The 20,780-nt window shown below is 35.8% G+C and overlaps 1 protein-coding gene across 2 annotated transcripts in view; it reads left to right on the forward strand.

Moving 5' to 3' along the window:
- Window positions 1-20,780, forward strand: part of LOC135208445 (cell adhesion molecule Dscam1-like) — a 168,568-nt gene that overhangs the window by 117,633 nt on the left and 30,155 nt on the right. For both annotated transcript variants that reach the window (XM_064240630.1, XM_064240631.1), the window contains exons 12-17: window positions 118-380; window positions 11,846-12,007; window positions 18,548-18,656; window positions 19,587-19,765; window positions 19,971-20,099; window positions 20,441-20,665. In XM_064240630.1, coding sequence (XP_064096700.1) covers window positions 118-380; window positions 11,846-12,007; window positions 18,548-18,656; window positions 19,587-19,765; window positions 19,971-20,099; window positions 20,441-20,665 — 1,067 coding nt within the window. The remainder of the gene's footprint in view (window positions 1-117; window positions 381-11,845; window positions 12,008-18,547; window positions 18,657-19,586; window positions 19,766-19,970; window positions 20,100-20,440; window positions 20,666-20,780) is intronic.

Here is a 20,780-nt window from a genome sequence, read left to right on the forward strand (position 1 = left end):
CCACTGGACTTTCATGAGAAGTATACGTTAATGCGACTATATATATATATATATATATATATATATATATATATATATATATATATATATATATATATATATCTTTCTGTTCTTCAGGTTCTTGGTAGGACAGTACGTCACCGTACATGATGACGTCATCTCCCATGTGAATATCACGAACGTCATCGTCGAAGACGGAGGGCAGTACACCTGTGAGGCGTCGAACAACGTCGGTTCCGTCAGTCACTCCGCCAAGGTCAACGTCTACGGACTGCCTTTTATCCGGACCATGAAGAGAGTGACTGCGGTGGCGGGATCCGTACTCAGGATCAAGTGTCCGGTTGCAGGCTATCCCATTGAGAAGATCACCTGGGAGAAAGGTGAGTGGCGCAGTGTTTCCGCTTTGTACTTCACATGTAATAATATATATATATTATTATATATATATATATATATATATATATATTATATATATTATTATTATGTATATGTTAGAGTCTACGGGTCACTTTTTACCAGATACATATGCAATTGTAATAGCCACAATACCCTCTTATCTTCTCGAGTTCTTCGAGTGCGAAGAATTCAAGAAGTTAAGAGGGCATTGTGGCTATCACAATGACATATATATATAGATATATATATATATATATATATATATATCTATATATATATGTATTTATATATTTTATTTGTTTATTTATTTATTTATGTATATATACATACATATATATTTGTGATTTGGTTATTTATTTATGTATGTATATATACATACATATATTTGTGTGTATGTGTATTTTATTTGCTTTACCAAGTGAAAATCATGAATAATTAGTACTATATATATATATATATATATATATATATATATATATATATATATATAGTAGTATATATATGAATAATTCTTAGTAAGTTTTTCCATGTAATACGCCAGATACAGCTGACGTTAAAGTTTTATCTCTGTCCATCCTCGTCTATCAATGCTCACATTTCATAATGCTCATGCATGTCGAAGTGACAGACGATTTAGTACAACCTCAGCAGTGAAAAAATTAATACATTAAGCGTACAAAACATCAAAGTAAATCCTAATGATTGAAATGTCGAGCTAGTGAAAAACGTCAGTGTTACTATGGAGTGTATATTCCTTCCCAGAATTCAACCAAACCATCGTTAGCCTCACGAGAGCAACATGATAATATGCTCTCTCTCGATTAGAGATAATGCAGTGAAGTAGTGCTGGTCATAACAAAGTCCCTGCTGAGTAGAGAGAGAGAGAGAGAGAGAGAGAGAGAGAGTCTGAAGGATAACCGTTACTTGAAATCTACATTGAATAACGACTGAGTCATCAAAATATCAAGAATGAAAGGGTCAGTCGAACTACATCAAAGCCTCCTGACTGTGGAAGATGAAAGGAGCCTCGATGAGGCGGTGTTTACTACTGTTCCATGCCCGTGATAAACTGACAAGCGCGCTTAAAGCGCTCTAATGAATTGCCTAATCCGCTTTTCACAGTTGTGTTTTGGATCCAGCAATGGCTGCGATGTTGGTGATGACGATGATGATGCTGCAATTTGCGAAACAGGAATAAGATCTAGAAAATGGGAGGAAGGCTTTTGTTGGTAGATCAGCACGTGATTTGATGGCATTGTGGCGATGGTGTTACAGTTTAAGTCTAGGAGATTGGTACAAGAACAGAACTGGAGAAATTTTACTTCCAGTTTTATGAAATTAAGAAATGATGCCTAATATCCATCAATGGAGGGTTCTGGATGCTTGTAGGTTAAAGGGGGTACTGCGTAAAGTAGAGTTGGCGAGAGTAAGATCAAATAAATGTACTATGTTGACTAGGAAATGTGCAGAACAAATTTGCGAGCTAATAGACCAAAAGCACAAATAATGAGAAAACACAGAAACGCATTTACCAGGAAGCCCATTTTTTAAGATATTTTTCGTCGAGCCGTACAAGTTCAGAGCAGAAAGTAAGAGAGGGAAGAATTATTCTCAGGCAACTAAAAATTTTAAGTGTTAATCATTGAACTGTAAATGCGTCGGCTGCATTGCCACATATACTAAGAGTGTTGAGGCAGAAAGGAACTTGAAATTAAAGGAGGAATTAGGAAAGATCCGTGTTCTCAAAAGTTAAAAGAAAATCCCAGTGTTATGGGTATGATAAAAAAAAAAACAGGTTAAAATCCACTGTTGATCTATTATTTAAAAGAAGATTCGGGCAGAAATGAAATGATGACGTAGGTCTTGATGATGTCACTACTTCGTGAACCGTAGGATGCATGCACGAGACAATCTTGCCAAGAATGTAGAGGAGTTTATGCCAAAATAATAGAAGGGATTATACCAGGAATTGTAGAGGAAGTTATACCACAATATAGAGGCATTTATACCAAGAATATAGAAGAGTTTATACCAAGAATAAAGAGGAGTTATTACCGAGAATATAGAGACTATACCAAGAATATGGAGGAGTTTATGCTAAGAATATGGAGGAGTTTATACCAATAATATAGAGGAGTTTATACCAAGAATATAGAGGAAGTTATACCAGAATATAGAGGAGTTTATACCAAGAATATAGAGGAAGTTATACCAGAATATAGAGGGGTTTATACCAAGAATATAGAGGAGTTTATATGAGAAACTTAAAAAAAAGGTAATAACACTAGCATTTTTCTACCCATTTACCAACCGGCATAGTTTAAAACATTTACACTGGAGTGTTGCAAGATGAAGGAAATTATACGTTGAAAGATGAACGAGAAATGAAACACGGAATATGTTGGTTAATACTTAGAATTTAATTTGTTGCGAGATACTTATTCTAGACTGAGCGTTTATCTAGGTAGCCATGCATTCTGTCGGGTGTACTATTCAACTGGTTCATTAATAAACAGTTAATCGTTTGGGAAATTCCACGCCCTATAAACATTATCTTGTATTTTGTGCCTTAATTAGTTGCTTACCCCGTTTCTTGATTAGTGGGACAATGGCCAATTTATTGTTTGATAATCTTTGGGTTGGTTCATTAATCATCTCCTCAAATAGGTTATTGAATATCAATTGCTTTTGGTTGTTTCAACACTGGCATTGTTTGAATGATTCTCGTGTTGCGTTGTTAACCACGGGAATTTCAAACGGACATGTTTTGTGGTTACACAAATGACTAATAAATTCTTTACCATTGCTTTTGGGATCTTTTTGAAGTTTTTCGTTAATTTACCCTGTGCGCATATGCTTATCAGTTTCGTATTTGAGACACATTGATGGTAAATGTTAGTTTGTTATCTATTTGGCTGTTTCCTCACTTATCGTAGCTGTTAATTGTTATAATGTTATTTTAATGCATGTGATGAATTGTTTCATTTGTGTGGAAGAATTCCTTGAGCTGCTCGTTCTATTCATCTCTGAGAAAATAGTCACAACTTCTTCTCGTTCCCTTCCTAAAATTCATGCTAAGGCTACTTCATCATATTCTATGACTCAGCCTTTTACGAGTTCTGTGCTAGCACCTTTCACTTCGTTGTAGTCTGCAGAAAAGTCAAATTTTCGAAGATCTAGAACGACTTTGTAGGTCAGATGGCTTCCACCCTGTGTCCAAATGAGTTAGACTTCATATGTTGCTATCTTTGTTTTCCTACTTGCTTTTCGTTTCGCAGTGGAAGTGTGCTCTTTCCAGACTGCTTTACAAGAGAAAGGGGGATGGGAAGGTGATAAGTTCAATCACCCCGACTTTAGTCCCATCGCTCTTAATTTGACTCTTAACTAAATTATGGTAAATTCTCGCCTTCTAAAACACGACATCTTATTCTTTCCAATTACATGCATAGATTCTGATGGTGATTCCCAAGCCTAACTTAATCTTTGATACGGTTTCAGGAAATCTGGAGAAACTTGTGGCTCTTGAGATCTTAAATATTTTAACAGAGCCTGATATTAGGCCTCGATAAACAAACTTTCATCTTTGGGCTTCCAAGTAAACACATAATCAAGTTACCTTCCTGTCTCAAGTGGCGGATATCAGAGTTGTGTCCTTTGCTCAGTACTTTGTCTCCTTTTCATCATTTACCTCTACCAGACTTGACCCCACCTCTCTTTTACCGAACCTTTATTCAAAGAGGACCCTATATTTTAAAAATCATCTTCCCATTTTCAAACCCTCCGCTGAAACTCGTTCTCAGTCCGGAATCTCTGGGCGCGCCTGAGGAAGCTATGTTCGTTCCATTTCTTCAAAGACCAGAGCCCTCCATGCCTCTATACGTGAACCTGTCCCTGTACTTTGCGATAATGTGTAAAAAGTCTGAAATCAAACCCTTTAGACCTATCAGTATTTTGGATTTAGAGATGAAAATCACTTTATGGTTCTCGCTGAGTCTACTTTCAAAGAAATAGTGCCTTATAAATTTCTCCTCTATATAGGCAGCTCCTGTGCGTCTAAATGGGACTTTTCAAGTAAAGGACCTTCCCTCTAATCAGGATTTGAACTCTTGGGTCAACCAGGTATTACATTGGTAGAAGGTATGTAGATTCGCCATCACTACAGGCTTTCACATCCTAGTGAGTTACTGTACTAAAGTCGCAAATTCAAGTAAGCATTACTGATCAGTTGTAGAAGTGAAATTATAAGGTTTGTACCGATTCACAGTTCTGTAACAGAAAATACGAGATCGTGACCGATTTGAAAAGCAAGGTTGGCCATAATAGAAAAAATAGTTATAATGAGTCTGCGAGGTTCGCATCATGCAACGGTTGTTAAAATGTTTCTCAATATGAACACTTAATCGTATAATGACGTCATTATACCCGTAGTTTTCATTTTCCATACTTGCTGCGTCACGCGTCTTTGACTTTTCCATAATACTGTACTTGTCCAAATGAGAAATTTATGCCTATCAGCTTTCATCCATTGTTTGTTTTCTCATCAAATCAACTTCTCTCGATCTTCTTCATGAAACCGGCGCTTTGTATTGTTAGGTTAATCTCGGATGAAAATAACTCCTTTGAATTGAAACCAAGCTGCAGATCCAGCGGAACGCAATCATCCTCCTTCGTTAAAAGAAACTATGGATCGCCTTTGTCCCGAAGATAATTGTGTTCTTTCCCAGATAGGAAACCGTAAGTGTCTCGGAAAAGATGTTGGATATTCCTTTCATCAAGAGAGGTGATAGTTTTGATTTGCCTTGAATGAATACCTCCAATTTTTGTTTTTTTTGTTTTGTTTTTTGACAAAAGGAATGAATGGTGTTCTCTTTGCCGAAGGGGCCACTGGGAATGATTTTCATCGTGAGACGAATAAATTGCAGAGTGGTTGTCTTTTTTTATTAAAAGAAATCATATTTACTACCTTTTCATAAAGGTTTGAATTACAGGTTCCTTTAAAGTTGATAGCTGACGTTTTCTTTCCGCACACCACATATAGCCAATGGCTTTCCTTTATTAGAAGGGAATACGTAGCATCTATAGATCAAAACATACATAAAAAAATTTGGTGAATTATTTATTTTATCAAATTACGGAAACTTTTATTAAATCTTATCACACGTTTTCTGGTACATCTGTACTGTAATATATAACTATTTAACAAAGAGACATATGCCTTATTTTTCGTTGTAAATGAAACAATGAACAGTATCTACCATAAACATCATATAGCAACTGTGTCCTAAGGGAAGAATTTGTAGGTATGTATTATAGAGGAGAGACGTGCTGATGTCTCCTTAGTATGCAATAAGCATAATATATTGAAGAAGTTTGAAGTTCGGGAATGTGCTGTATAATACAGCATAATTTAATGAGGCGTCCTTGACTTATTCGAATTCCATTGTGCCTACAATAATACGCGAGAGAGAGAGAGAGAGAGGCTGTCTCCGGATAGAACGGTAACTATTGGAATTTATAGTAACTGCCCGAAGGTGAGCTGATGGCGCAGAATAAATTAATATGAATTTACGTTAAGTCTTGTAACATATACGCCTGGGTATTTACATTTACAAAACTATTTCGCACTCCTGAGACAGTTTTCAATAAAGTACGCTAAAGATCAATTGAATGAAGCGCTATGCAGTTCGATAGCCTTAGAGCAGGAAGTAATGATATTAAGCTTGGAGTATTGTTAAATTCTTCACTACATCGGCCTATATCATTCATTCTATACACGCGGAAGATGAGGCAGAATGTATGTCAGTCCAAATTCTTTATTTTCAATTGGTACCATCTGTTTTCTAACCCAAACTTTAAACTATATGCTCTTGTCAGAGCTCAAGAAATGCTGTAAAGCTACGTTTAATGTCGTCTGAAATAATTTAAAGCTTTAAATGTCATGTGCTTACTTTTATTGTTTAAGGTCTCTGTGACGAGGATTTACAGATCCGTATGCAAATGCCTTTTTTTCTCCTCTGTCGTTATCGGAAGTGATTACATATTAACACTTGCTACGAAATGCGGATGATTAGATCGTTTTCCAGAGAAGAAGCATTTGCTGATTTTGCCGTATTAGGAAATATATCGTGTTTAAGTTTACTTACATTGAAACCAATAATGTTTTCACATGTTTATTTTATGCTTAGTTTTTACATTTCTCTAAATTTAAATATAGAAAACGACAATATTTTCACCTCACTGAATGATACATATAACTGAGATACTTGAAAAGAAAAATAAATTTGCATTATGTTTGGATAAGGAGATCACAGCATTGTTTACGGAGTTTCAATGGAGACGATTTTTCCTTTGAAAAGAAAAGGTGAAGGACATTGCAGTTCAAACGGGCTTCTTTGATATTCTTGGGGATCTCTTCAGAGGGATTCAACTCTTCCTTTTCTTCTGCATAAAAGACTGCTGAGTAATCATGTGCTTTGGTGAGAGATGAGCAGTATTCATCCTCACCTACTTTGAACGTCCTAACCGCATGTTTTCCGTAATTCAAGGCAGTATGTGTAGTACAAGCATCAATAAGACAGTATTTACATATGTGCTACATATACGGTGTAGCAATCGTGCTTGCATTCGCCCTAACGTAGGAGTTAATCTAACATCTACTTTCCACATCTTGGTCATTAAAGTTAATTTGATACGATTCACATAGGCTCTTTTAGTGGTTTGATAATGTATTTTTTTTATTTAATCAACCCCAGTTTAACATATTAATGTTTGCTTTCTTGTTTTGAGGACTGGAGACCTGTAATAATCCTCATCACTATTTGGGATATGGGAAGAGTGAAACTATCTTTGCGTGACGTATTTAATTACAAACTCTACGTGCCTCGTGGCACGTCCGAGGGCTTAGAGAGTGATATTTCCAGCTAGTATAACTTCCTATTCTCTTACGTTAGTGGATTTTCCTACCATCCGAAGACTTCTGTTAATGCCTGGATTACAAGCTTCACCAACAAACCGAGGTCGTGTGCTTGGTTTGAAACGTATAAAAGCGTTTTCGCATCTAGTTCCTGAAAAGGCTCCTTCTCCAGGAGGTTTCCTGCATCGCATTAATCTGAGTGCAGAACGAATATTCAACGCAAGGTCGGAAATAAAAGTATAAAAGTAGCTAGTTGCAGTAACCAAGGTCGGAAATAAAAACAAACTTATTATTATTCCAAAAGACTTAACATGACTGACGACTTGTGTGGGTAGATTTAAAATTCATGCCTCTGCGATGTTTCCGTGAGTCGTCTTTACACGCTCAAAACTTTGGTTTAGAAGCTTAAATTTAAATTTTTCATTCCTAATTGGTTCTCCTCAAAAGGTAGACGATTCTCACAATTATGGACACTGAATGAAATTGGCACTTTTATTCAATACAGTTACTCCTGTTTCATTGCTGTGTAGATGAGCACAGGAAAATAGTTAGACCAATGGTGTACGGGGACTTACAATTAGACAGAGTAGAACCTTACAATTATATTCGTATGAATTCCGTGTGTATAACTGCGCTTAATCAACCGGAAGAACCCTTACATTACTCTCATCCGGCTACCTGATACCGATGCCATTCCGAAATGATGTGGAATATGGGCATTATATAATCCGGAGCGTACGTTTCTGTAGGCTTCCATTGCTTCCGATATATCATGTCTTTCCGATGCCTCTTTAAAGCTGTACGGCCAGTCGCTCTCTCTCTCTCTCTCTCTCTCTCTCTCTCTCTCTCTCTCTCTCTCTCTCTCTCTCTCTGATCAAAGAATTGATCATTGGACGTTGCACAAAATGCTCTATTGATATGAGTTGGGCGACCTGTCTTGCGTCTTTACTCTCGTGAAACATTCAGGAAGACTGACGTGTTTATTAAAACAAGCTCATGTGTTTATCAGAGGCGTCCTGAGTAAAAATCCATCCGAGTGTCTAATCATTCATTGTTGCAGCTTCACTGATGAATGTCTCCTCTCCGTCCGATTATATTATGGCTGTTACTCATCGTGCGCTTTACTCACCTAACGCCGTCGTGTAAATGATAACGTGAATGTAGGTGTGAACTCATTTACTGCTTTCTCTCTCTCTCTCTCTCTCTCTCTCAGTAAATGTATCCCCCCCCCACACACACACACACGCATAACGTGACATTCTCTGTTTCTCCCCGCTACATTCCCCTCCCGCCTCCCCCCTCCTCCACTGCTTCCTCTTTTTCCTCCATTTAGATCCTACAACCGCGACATTTGAAATCCGAGAATACCATACATATATGTGCGTCATACTGAATGTGCCTATTATGACCACCGTTTGTCACACTGTGTGGCAGAGGCAAGATTTATCAAATATTGCGTGGCCCAACAATTCTACTCAGATATCCCCGGCATGTGTGTGTATGTGTGTGTTTGTGTGTGTGTGAATATGCGTTTGTCCGAACATGGACGCCATATCCATAATGAATGAGTTAGACGGATGCGCAAGTTGTAGAACATTGTGCTAGAAAGGTAGGATGCGCATCCATTCTCTCTCTCTCTCTCTCTCTCTCTCTCTCTCTCTCTCTCTCTCTCTCTCTCTCTCTCTCCAGCGCGCACACTCGCACGAGAGACGCACACAGCCTATTAGTGCCCATTTAGGTGTCAAGTTACGCTACTGGATATAATAGCTAAACTTGGTTCCCTACGATATTACAAACAGAATTTCCACGCTACTACGAATTTAATGTATGCTCATTTTTCCCCCTGTCAGTGGTTGAACCCGGCTTCTCCTACGTTTCATTAATTTTGTTGAGCCAGTTTTAAAGTGGAGAGTATGAGATATTTGCGGATGATCTTTTTGGGTCCTGCGGGTAATGGTTTTGTTCCTTCTGGAACGATGCATCCATCCAGTTTCATCCTCCACGCTTTTCTGTCTCGGTGTTTTCCATACTTTTTTCATTAGCATCCTTTTCGTTTATTGTTTCCTCTCTTTCCTTCTCCTCGGCCCTCTTCTCACTTCTTCCTCCTGTTTTTCACGATTCTCTTGTCATTCTTAAATTCATCTTCACCTGTTCCAAAACAGAACCTATAGGATAAGTTTTTATATTGTACACCACAAAAAAATGATTGAATTATCGAAAATGAGTAAATAAACACTTTCCTTAATATTTAATGTATATTGGTGCGACTTTCCTCGTGGAAAATGATCTTATCTTTTCAACCGTTTTTTAAAAATGCAAAATTATATTCGGTGCATCCTTTGTTTCCATTTCTGTTCTTGTTCTGGGTTGCAAGGGACGTCTAAAAGGCACATTTCTTGGTGTTCTGTTCTGTTGCCTAAAGTGAACCTTCCACAATAATACATACATACATACACACACACACACACACACATATATATATGTATATTATATATATATATATATATATATATATATATGTATGTATGTATGTGTATATATACTATATGTCTATATATAGTATGTATATATATATATCTAATATATATATATATATATATGATATAATATAATTATATATATATAATTATATATATATGTAATATATGTATGTAATTGAATATTATGTGTTATATTAATACATATATATAATATATATATATATATATTATATAGAATATCTTAAAATATATATATATAATCTATTATAAGGATATACATATGTATATATATACATATATATATACATACATATATACATATATATATATATAGATATTGTGATATAATGTATACAATATATATACGGATATATACGATACATATATGTATATATACATATATATATATATATATATATATATATATATATATATATATATCATATATATATATATATATATATATATCTATATATATATATATATATATATATATATGTATATATATATATACATACTGAACATGGTCTAAGAAAATTAAATGTTAAGAACCTGAAGTTTGCACTAATAACTTCCCTAATATAAATTAAAATGATGCTCTTAAAGTGCCTTCTGTTTGCAGCTATTTTTCTTCCCAATGCAGATTTTATCCTTCCTAGATAGTGACCCCCAAGAAAAGTCTGGATGTCCTTATCTAGACCTAATGTTTCTTTGCGGTCATTATCTTTATGATATTTACAGTCTTTCGTACTAAACACGCCGCAAAGGTGGATACATACAGGGTTAAAACCCTTCTGGGTCACTATCTAGGAAAGATCCCAGATTTCTAAGAGATGTCCAAGTTTTACATTTTTCATCGTTATGGTTGATTATTATACTCTGTTTTTTCCATCTGTCTATCCGCCTGTGGTGTTTTCGCATGGTAACACTGCGTCCTGGGCTTTAAATAGTTACGCTGTGTAAGTTTTAGGTAAATAAAAGGATATCTGGGTTTACATTTGCAACTGAAGTGTTTCAATAAATTACTGTATGCAAATTACACCTTTAATATTCGAAATGGGATATTATTTAAAGACCGGGACGCAGTGTTACCATGCGCAAACACCACAGGCGGATGGACAGATGGAAAAAAACGGAGTATAGTTCGTCATAGGAAGAATAATTAGCTGACGACTCTAAATCATTACAGTTGACAATTTACTGAGAGAATTAACGGGTGGAATTCAGCATCTTTCTGTATTGAAAAGATCTCATTTAAGTCTCTTCTCTGACCGTGACACCAGAAACTTTTACAGATGATGCCTTCTCAGTAGTTCATATTTTCAGAAAATTATAAATTTATTTAATCCCGAGAAACAGAGATGGTTCCTAGAAAATACGTGTTTTCGCTCAATAATTACTTTAATTGCTTATTTATTTTTCATTTTCATATACTGGATTAAGCTTTTATTGCCAGTTAGTGTTCCACCGCATGGCAATAGTTTTCTTGTCAGGAATATTTTATTAGCCTAATAAGTATTAGTAGCGATATTATTATTATTGAAAAAGAAACCCACAAAATCACTGGGTATAACTTGTTTACTTATAAGTATTTAGATTTTATTTTACTCAACACGAGTAAAATAAAATGTAAATACTTATAAGTAAACACGTTATACACAGTGATTTTGTGGGTTTCTTTTTCAATCTTCAGAAGAAAACTGAAAGAAGTTTTTGTTTGGTTCATTATTATTATTATTATTATTATTATTATTATTATTATTATTATTATTATTATTATTATTATTATTATTATTATTATTATATTATATTGTTATTATTATTATTATATGATAAGTAGTAGTAATATTATTTGTAGTGGTAGAAGTAGTGGTATTGTTGATGAAGTGAATTATTTCTTTATATAATTCAGAACATCCCCATGGAATTCTAAAATCTACTTTTGTATTAAGAGAACATTAAATTGATAAGGGTAAAGCCTTTCTATCCTTTACTACCAACGACTGATAGCAAAACCCACCAATAATTTCAAGTCTTTCCTTCTCCCACATCCAAGATGGCCGAGTTCTTCCGACGGACATCCGCCAGAGGGTTTTCGACAACGGAACCTTGGTCGTGACGCAGACGCAGAGGGAAACTGACGGAGGGCGCTACACTTGTAGGGCGTCCAACAGGCACGGCCATTCTGCTTACAGGGACGTCACCGTGACAGTCATTGGTAAGTGACGGAATGCAGTGTTGGCATACAGATTCGTTCAGGAAAATAACCTGCTTCTTCTTGGAACTAGATTTCTTGAACATTATTTGTGAGAAAAAAAAAATTCTCCTTCAACTTATTTCGTTATAGTTTTTTTTTTATTGGCAACCAGTAATCATTTTCAGAATAATATTTATTCTTTAATATTAAGGATTTATAACTAGTTTTAAACAGAGCAGCACAAAACAATCCCAAATCAAGATGTGAGTGTGTGTTTCTGTCTGTATGTTTGAAAGAGAGAGAGAGAGAGAGAGAGAGAGAGAGAGAGAGAGAGAGCGCGTTTCCCTTTAAGGACGCCATTCGAATTCACTAGTAGCCAGGGATACTATCCTCTTGTATTGTGGGGAATCTCTCTGAAATTTGTATGATTACCTGCCTCTCGAATTGGTGCCTAAGACCCGCGGGAAAAGGCTTAGGAATCATTAATCCTTTTAGCCTTTGACTTCTGTGTCTCTTAAACCGTTGTGAAGGTTGGACTGCCGTCCACTCTTCATTGATCTAATTTAAGGTTTGTTTATGGATAAATTACTCTTTTAATCATGACATCTGCAGTGCTAGTAAATTCATGTTTATAACCTTCATTTAGCCCAATTTGAATTGGAACGTATTCGCACAACCTTCCTCGGAGAAATTGCCTATTAATAGAAAATAAGTGAAAATAATTTGCAATACAATTTCCGTTGTAATAACCTCGTGATGATACCATGTATAATAATGTTAGTATGAAGGTTACCAGAATTTAAAAGTAAAAGAGAAGTCCTAATTTGACCAAAACCTAGATAATCAAGAAGAAAAGAAATTTAATACAACAAATAGAAAATATGTATGCTTACTATGTACGTGCAGATCTACCTACTTATAAATAGTAAAAAAAAAAAAATAACTTTTTCCGTATTCTCTGTTCTTTTACTGTGATTATTGTTCACCAGTATTTACTCCAATTACTGAAATGCTTATCCACCAGCATTCTAATCTCACTGCAATCCAAGTTTGTCTCACCTGTTTGACTTGGGTGAGAGATGTGAAATTTTACGCATTAAATATTCCATAATCCCATTTAATTTGTATGAACGTTATATCAAAATAGAAGTAGCGACGAGAGAGAGAGAGAGAGAGAGAGAGAGAGAGAGAGAGAGAGAGAGAATCTTTATCTTGTCGCAACACTGGTGTGGTACCAGTAATAGCAGTAGTAGTAGAGTAGTAGTGATAGTAGTAGTAGTGGAAATGCTGCAATAATGGCCTTTCATTTCTATAAAGGCTCTGGTTATGTGATCACATAATCTCTGTATATTGGAGACCTCCACGAAGCGCCGCGTATCCGGTGTTTCCAGCCGCCGGCGAGCGTTAACTTTATTTAGTCATCCAGACAATGGATCAGTGTGTGTGTATTGTCAATTAACCATGCTACATCTGGATTAATTAGTAGTATAAGCATTACGATCGAAGCATTATGCATTTGAATCATTGTCATAACAAAGCTCACAATTCCGTGTTTGCTTGGAACAATCTGTTGTTGGCCGAGGGATTCGGAGCAGTGATGGAGCCGGCCAGTGTCAGAAAATCCCGATTGTAGTAGAACGCCGCTTTCCGCGCTCGTTTGTTTTAAATGATTCATCGTTGCCTGATGTATGATGATGCTGTGTCAGATGCTATCTGTCTTTAATTCCCGCGCTGCTGGAAAAGGAGCCAATATCAGAAATGCTGGAATATCAATGGCTCTCTTTACTCGGATTTCTGGTATCCCCGACAGAACTGATTTAATGGCTTTACGAAATGTTGCTTCCGTCTAGATAGGGTTTTAATGTCAGAATTACGGTATCTCATTATTGATGCGGCAATAAAAAGCTGTCTGGTGTTGATATGAGGCTTGTCTAGTGCATCGTGGTTTGAGTATACTATAGAGCCAATATCAAAATACCTTCTATATTAGATATCTCGGCAGTAAACTTACGGGATTATTTCTCGTGGCCAGTCTCTGACTTGTGTAATTTGTAGATGACATCCCTTGCTAGGATAGATTTCCACCTCTGCTTCTTTGTTAGTCTGCCCACTAGTTATCTTGAGAGCTCGTAATTTAGAGGCGAGGTTACTTGAAACTTATCTGTCGATATTACCATTTAGAAAAGAGCAGTTTATTACTCCTTTGTAAATATCAGTGGCAGGAAATTCATTGGTCAAGTCAAAGAAAATTATTATTATTATTATTATTATTATTATGATTATTATTATTATTATTACACACATTATATATATACATATATATATATATATATATATATATATATATATATATATATATATATATTATTTATAGCGTGGGGTAGCCTGTTCATGTAGCGAAATTGTAAGCAGACAGACAGCTATTTTAGCCGTCAGAAACAAAAGAAACCGTACACCGATGCAGCGGGAGAGGCATATAGAAGGACTTAGCTTTGAGATCACAGAAGTACAACGCTGAAGCGAATATTGCGAAAATATGTTTTGCTTGAGAATAGCAGTCTTTGCTTGTCTGAGGAAAAGGTGTTTCATCAACTGCTTATTTCATGATGCTTCCATAGAGTTGCATAGGTTAGAGGGTATGAGAAATGTGTTTTATTACTTAACCTAATTAGGTATGAACAAAAAATAACGTTGTTTCTGCGATTTCATCTTATATCCAATAAACAGGGTGAAAGAGAGGTATAAAAAATTGAATAGTACGAATAATCTAAAAATCTGTCTATATTCTGTAACATGAATTTTTATATATTTGATATACAAAGTTTTAGCGTTTTTCTACATTATTGTTCTATATATGATATGATCTTTTTTTTTTTAACTTATATTACAATGTCGATCTCATTACTTACTTACCATATTTATTTATTTATTTATTTATTTATTTATTTATCTGTTTATTTATTTATTTATTTATTTATTTATTTATTTATTTATTTATTTAGAGAGAGAGGAGAGAGAGAGAGAGGAGCGAGAGAGAGAGAGAGAGAGAGAATGTCAATCTTCAGATTAATCAGCCTAGAAAGACAGATAGACAGACAGAGACGCTATTATTCGCCTGGACGTTAATGCATCTGTTGATAATTTCAGCGTTAAGTGTCAATATGCAAATGGAAGGAGGGCCGGTGTATATCTGCCGGAGGAATTAATAGATCTCTGGAAATCCATTAAATCAATCGTCATAAGCCCTTGATACGGTCCACTCAATGGGAAATATAGGAGTATCTCGGACCGGGTTGTATTATCACTTTCTGCCTAGGCGCAGATTTCGCTAAAATGACCGCCCTGATTTCATCGCGGGATATCCATATATATGTCTCTGACTACTTGCGTTCGTATTGTGAGACTGTGTGTATATGAGTGAATTTGATTGCTGATAATTTCTCTCTCTCTCTCTCTCTCTCTCTCTCTCTCTCTCTCCTCTCTCTCACTTCCTTTTGCCTTTTCACTCGCGAGAGATAAAAATTATGATGTTAAAATCCTCCATCTAAAGGCTTATATATGATAGCGATTTTGTGTGAAAACACATAAGAATATTAAGTAGCGTGGACTGCGATTCATAACAATAAACAATAATATAAGGCAAGTTCACCTCTTGAGGGAAAAGCATAAACGCTTCCATAGGATGCTTCCTCACTGCAGTAAAACCTGTCATAAACAAATATCGGGAACTTATCGCATTCACGTCGCAAACAAGTTGCAAACGAGTCAACGGCGGTAAGTGGAGAAGAACGAATCCTTCGTTAGAACTTGTATTCAGCTTCTTTGTGATGTCCATGTGATAAGTTACTGACTTGTGGTTATAAAATGTTTTACTGCACTGTGGACACGCCCTTGCGGTGCGCCTCAGTGGCGTGGTTGGTATGGTGTTGGCGTGCCACCTCGGTGGTCGCGGGTTCGATTCTCGGCCATTCCATTGAGAAGTGAGAGATGTGTATTTCTGGTGATAGAAGTTCACTCTCGACGTGGTTCGGAAGTCACGTAAAGCCGTTGGTCCCGTTGCTGAATAACCACTGGTTCCATGCAACGTAAAAGCACCATACAAACAAACAAACAAACGCCCTTGCGGTGATTTAGAAAACTAGAACGATCTATAAAAAAAAGGAAAACTCGTTAAGATCGATTTGTTTTTTTTGGCTGGACGGAATAAGGACATTAAAAACGTTGAATTTATAGATCTTGAATTCTGAGTGGCGTTTCTGATATCTTCAAGGGACTCATATAAACTTGTTATGATCGATGTGTGTTTATGGGAAATCGGTAATGCTGGCGACCTCTTCGAATTCAGCCGTTGAAACTTTATGGTCCCCGGGGAGCGATTTTGGAAACTTCATGGGCGCATAATTTCACATGGTCTCCCTTTCTTAAGTGACAGTTTCTCTTCTTAGACGTTTATATTCATTTGTATTGTGGTGTGGCTGTTTAAATAGATCTCTTTCCCTTAGGCTTCTCTGCTTCCCAAATTTGTTTCTTCCTTAAAACGTACCTCTTTTATTTTGGTCTTCCTTTTATAGTGTTCTCAGTTGTCAATAAACTTTGTGTTGATTAGTAAGAATAATTATATATTCATTTTATGACTTACTTTTAGATACTTCATTTCTCGTTTATGCTTAAATATATATATATATATATATATATATATAGTATAAATATATATATATAGATATATTATGTAATATATATATATAAAGTAAGTTCGATTACTAACACGATTATTTGTGAATTAGTAATATTATCGTAAAACAACTTATTTTTAGTACTTCAAAATCGATGGCTTGTCTCGAAATGTCTTTTAGCATAAACGAGAGAAGAAGCATCTCAAAGTAAGTCTGTAAAATGAATTTATAATTGTTTTAACTAATCACCACAAAGTTATTGAGAACTCAGAACACTGTATCCACGAAGACTCTAATATATATATATATATCTATATATATATATATATATCTATATAATATATTTATATAGATATATAATATATATTACAGAGAGAGAGAGAGAGAAGAGAGAGAGAGAGAGAGAGAGATAAGAGAGAGAGAGAGACTGACATTAGGCTTCCTTTGGTTGTCTGATGCCTTGGGCAAAAAGTGCATTCCGCCCATTCTGACGTTCGTGGCGAATGTGTATTTCCGGTAGCAGCATTTAGAATACTGTGTTGGCAAACTTTGATTCAGTTGCGGTTTTTGCTTCCTGGTTCGCAGCAAAAGTCTGACAATTAAAGACAGATATTGGGAGCAAGCCGTGTAATTGCACATTGCTTTCCTGCGACTTGTATTGCATTTTTCCAGGACAGAGTGGTCCTAGATTTTCAATTGGGGCGATTTCTATGCGGGCGTTTATTGCCGTCTGAATTAGATTAAATTGGTCGACATATTTGGTGTGACCCGAGGTCTGGAGTTCTTAACTGACTTGGCTGCATTTAATTAAAAAAAAAAATAGTCTGAGAAACCTACCAGGTGAGCACACACGTAAATTATCAATATTAATGTTTGTTAAAGTTCTTGTAAGTGCTGAATACTAAAGCAAATCTTTGCTGTTCTAGATTATTTGTAAGTATTCTAGATAACCTCTTTTACTAAGATACATCATCCAGGCATACAATTTGTTTGAATAAGTGTGCTGTAGCTTTTAAAATGCCAGCTCACCACCGAACTGCAGTTTTTCCATAATTTTCATATGAAAAACTTAAAGAAGTTCATTTAAGCACTTCAAGCTCAAGAAACAACGTAGTGTGAAGAGGTGAAACTTTGCATTGAAGTAGTGATTAGTGAAATGAAGTTAGTATACATAATTTGATTCCCGTAGTGTTCATTTTTGACGTTATCAAGTTTCATAAAAAAGGAATGCATGTTTTTCGTTTTGTTAGAGCTGTGTACCATGATTAGGGGGGACCTCACATTCGGTTTGTTGCTCATAAAAGTAGCCCAAAAGGGCGGTAAACGGTAACAAGAAAACACATCGTACGGATATCGTTAGTTTCCACTATTTCTGTTGTGATATATATATATATATATATATATATATATATATATATATAGATATATATATATATATATATATATATATATATATATATATATATATATATTCTAACCCTCCCTTTCTCTTTCCGTGCCTAACATAATAACGTAGTATGTCTACATATTAGACCTGGCAACTGTTCTGTTGTATCCAGCTAATCTAAACCGTTTTGATATTGTTTTAGAGAAAGTCAGTTGGATATATTTTACTGTATTGGTCATTAGGTTATAACTGACAACATAGAATGTATGAAGTGTTTTCGCTAAAAAAGTGCACAGCTAAATAGGTAGTTGATAGTACTTTTCATGTGACGAGCTACAGTAACGTGCATAAATTTAGTTTAGTGAAATATACTCGATTTTAACATGTAAACGTTGGTTATGAAGGGTGATCATTAATGTCTCCTATCGTTTTATTACTAGTATTGTTATCAGTACTTTTTGCAAATGCATTACTATAAGAACAATTTTCTTTATTCTACAGTTCCCCCGAAGATTATGCCATTTTCTTTCTCCAACAACATCTTGAGTGAAGGAAATCGAGCATCGCTGACCTGCCAGATCTTGGAGGGAGACTTGCCTGTTACGTTCAGGTACGTAGTCCCTACATTTTTACTGGTAAAAGGGACTTTTGAGTCTCACTTTATCAGGAAGAAGTGATTTTTATTAAGATTTAAAGTGAAAACACACATTTTCTCGTATGCCTTCATTGTAAAGGCAGAAAAAGCAAAACGTTCTAGCTGAACCAAAACTTATGTATATACCTGTATGGTCTTTTAGTACATGTAATGCTGAGGTTTTGTTTTACCGCTATATTCTACTGATAAAGCAGAAACTGCGAAAATCCAACATAGTGTAGGCTAGCAATACACTAGTTCTGCAATATTTGACCTTAAATTACACACGAACACGAATTATTTCAACATAATAATCCTCATAGAAAGTTATAAATCTTTCCTATGTGATACCACTGCAACCAAACTGAAAAGAGATGAAATGTAAAGAATATAAAGTAATATAGGCGTTAAAGTGATCAAGAAGAAGAAATTCACATGGAGCGGTTTTGATACAAACAGAAACAGTGTTGCTCATTTCCATAGCAACGAGTGGGTAATATTGCGTAGACCTCGTAGCACACGCACAGATAATTCCAATAATCCATATATACGGGACTCCATTAACGTCAGTTAATGATCAATCAACGCAATTTGCATAATATTTAATATGGAAGATTACCCTGTAGAGTGCTCGGTAATCCATCAAATACCGATACATTAATTGAAAACTTTCCCGTGATTATTACCGAAAAGTTTTAATTAATGAGTTATGGGGAAGCACGCTGTTTGCATCTTTGTATGATTAGCATACTGTTGTGCTTTTTATTCTTTTAATTTAACATAATTCTTATTTGGAAAGAAGTCCTTGAAAGGGTTCAGCAATATAAGTACTTTCAGCCAATAAATCTAAATCATTTTGACCTTACCGGACATTTCACAACATCCTCTCTGAACCCAACGAAACAGCTGGGAGAAAGATGGTGGACCTGTTCCTGTTTATGACGGAGTAACGACGAGGCTATTAGATGATTACCAAATGCAGCTGGTCATCGACCGTATATCCTCGAGGCATAATGGCGAATATACCTGTCTGGCCTCGAATCAAGCAGCAACAAGAAGCTACACAGCAAAACTAACCGTCAATGGTAAGGAAACTCATCGGGTATGGATGATGAAACTTGATATGCATGTTAATGTTGGTTGACAGAAAGCAGATAAATGAACATATTTACTAAGTTGTCACTATTACTGTTACTGCAACATCACTCGTTTAAAAACAAGCATATGTAAGTATAACTGATTTCTTTATGCTCTACAGATTTCAATTGCATTACCTAAATTTTGTTTCAGTTCCGCCTCATTGGGTGACTGAACCTCAGGACAGTGGGGCTGCCCAGGGAAGCACTGTCACTCTGAACTGTCAAGCGGATGGATATCCTACTCCAACCATCACTTGGAAGAAAGCTGTGACTGGAAAATGTAATGTCAGCTCACGTTTCTCTTATTAAGCGACCACTTTTCTTATTCTATTGAAATGGTGTCCCAGCTATCTTTCTTTATTATCTATTACTCAAACGTACACTGCACTCTGTGTTATATCTTAAACTAATAACCAAATATTATTTTTTGTTTTGGATATATTTTTACATGCAGATTTGGAAATATATGAAAGATGTAAATATTCCATGTCTCCCTCATTTGATTATTGGAATCAAGAAATCTTCATGCAAAATGCCTTAAGTTCACGCTATTTTGTAATAAGGTAAGTAATTTTTTCTTGTTGATTTCCAAGACTGAATGTCTTCCTGTATCTCCAACAGACGACTCAGTGAGACCGCGTACCAGCAATCCGGGTGACATAGTTGGCGCCAGGAATGGCCAGGGAGATTACCAGGAAATAGTGTACGGTCCTCGCGTGGAAGTCTTCAACAACGGGTCGCTTGTATTTCGCAATGTGCATAAGTCCATGGAAGGGAAATACCTGTGCCAGGCTCGAAATGGTATTGGGGCTGGTCTTAGTAAGGTCGTGTACCTTACAGTGAATGGTAGGTATAATTCAGCACTGGGCTCGTTGCCAAGTTGACAAATCGGCATCTGTACAGTTGCAATGTATGACCAAGTATCTGTGTCTTTATTTCCGTATTTGTAATTGTTGTATTT

Source organism: Macrobrachium nipponense, chromosome 35 (genome assembly GCF_015104395.2).
Source record: "Macrobrachium nipponense isolate FS-2020 chromosome 35, ASM1510439v2, whole genome shotgun sequence".
Taxonomy (NCBI): Eukaryota; Metazoa; Arthropoda; class Malacostraca; order Decapoda; family Palaemonidae; genus Macrobrachium; species Macrobrachium nipponense.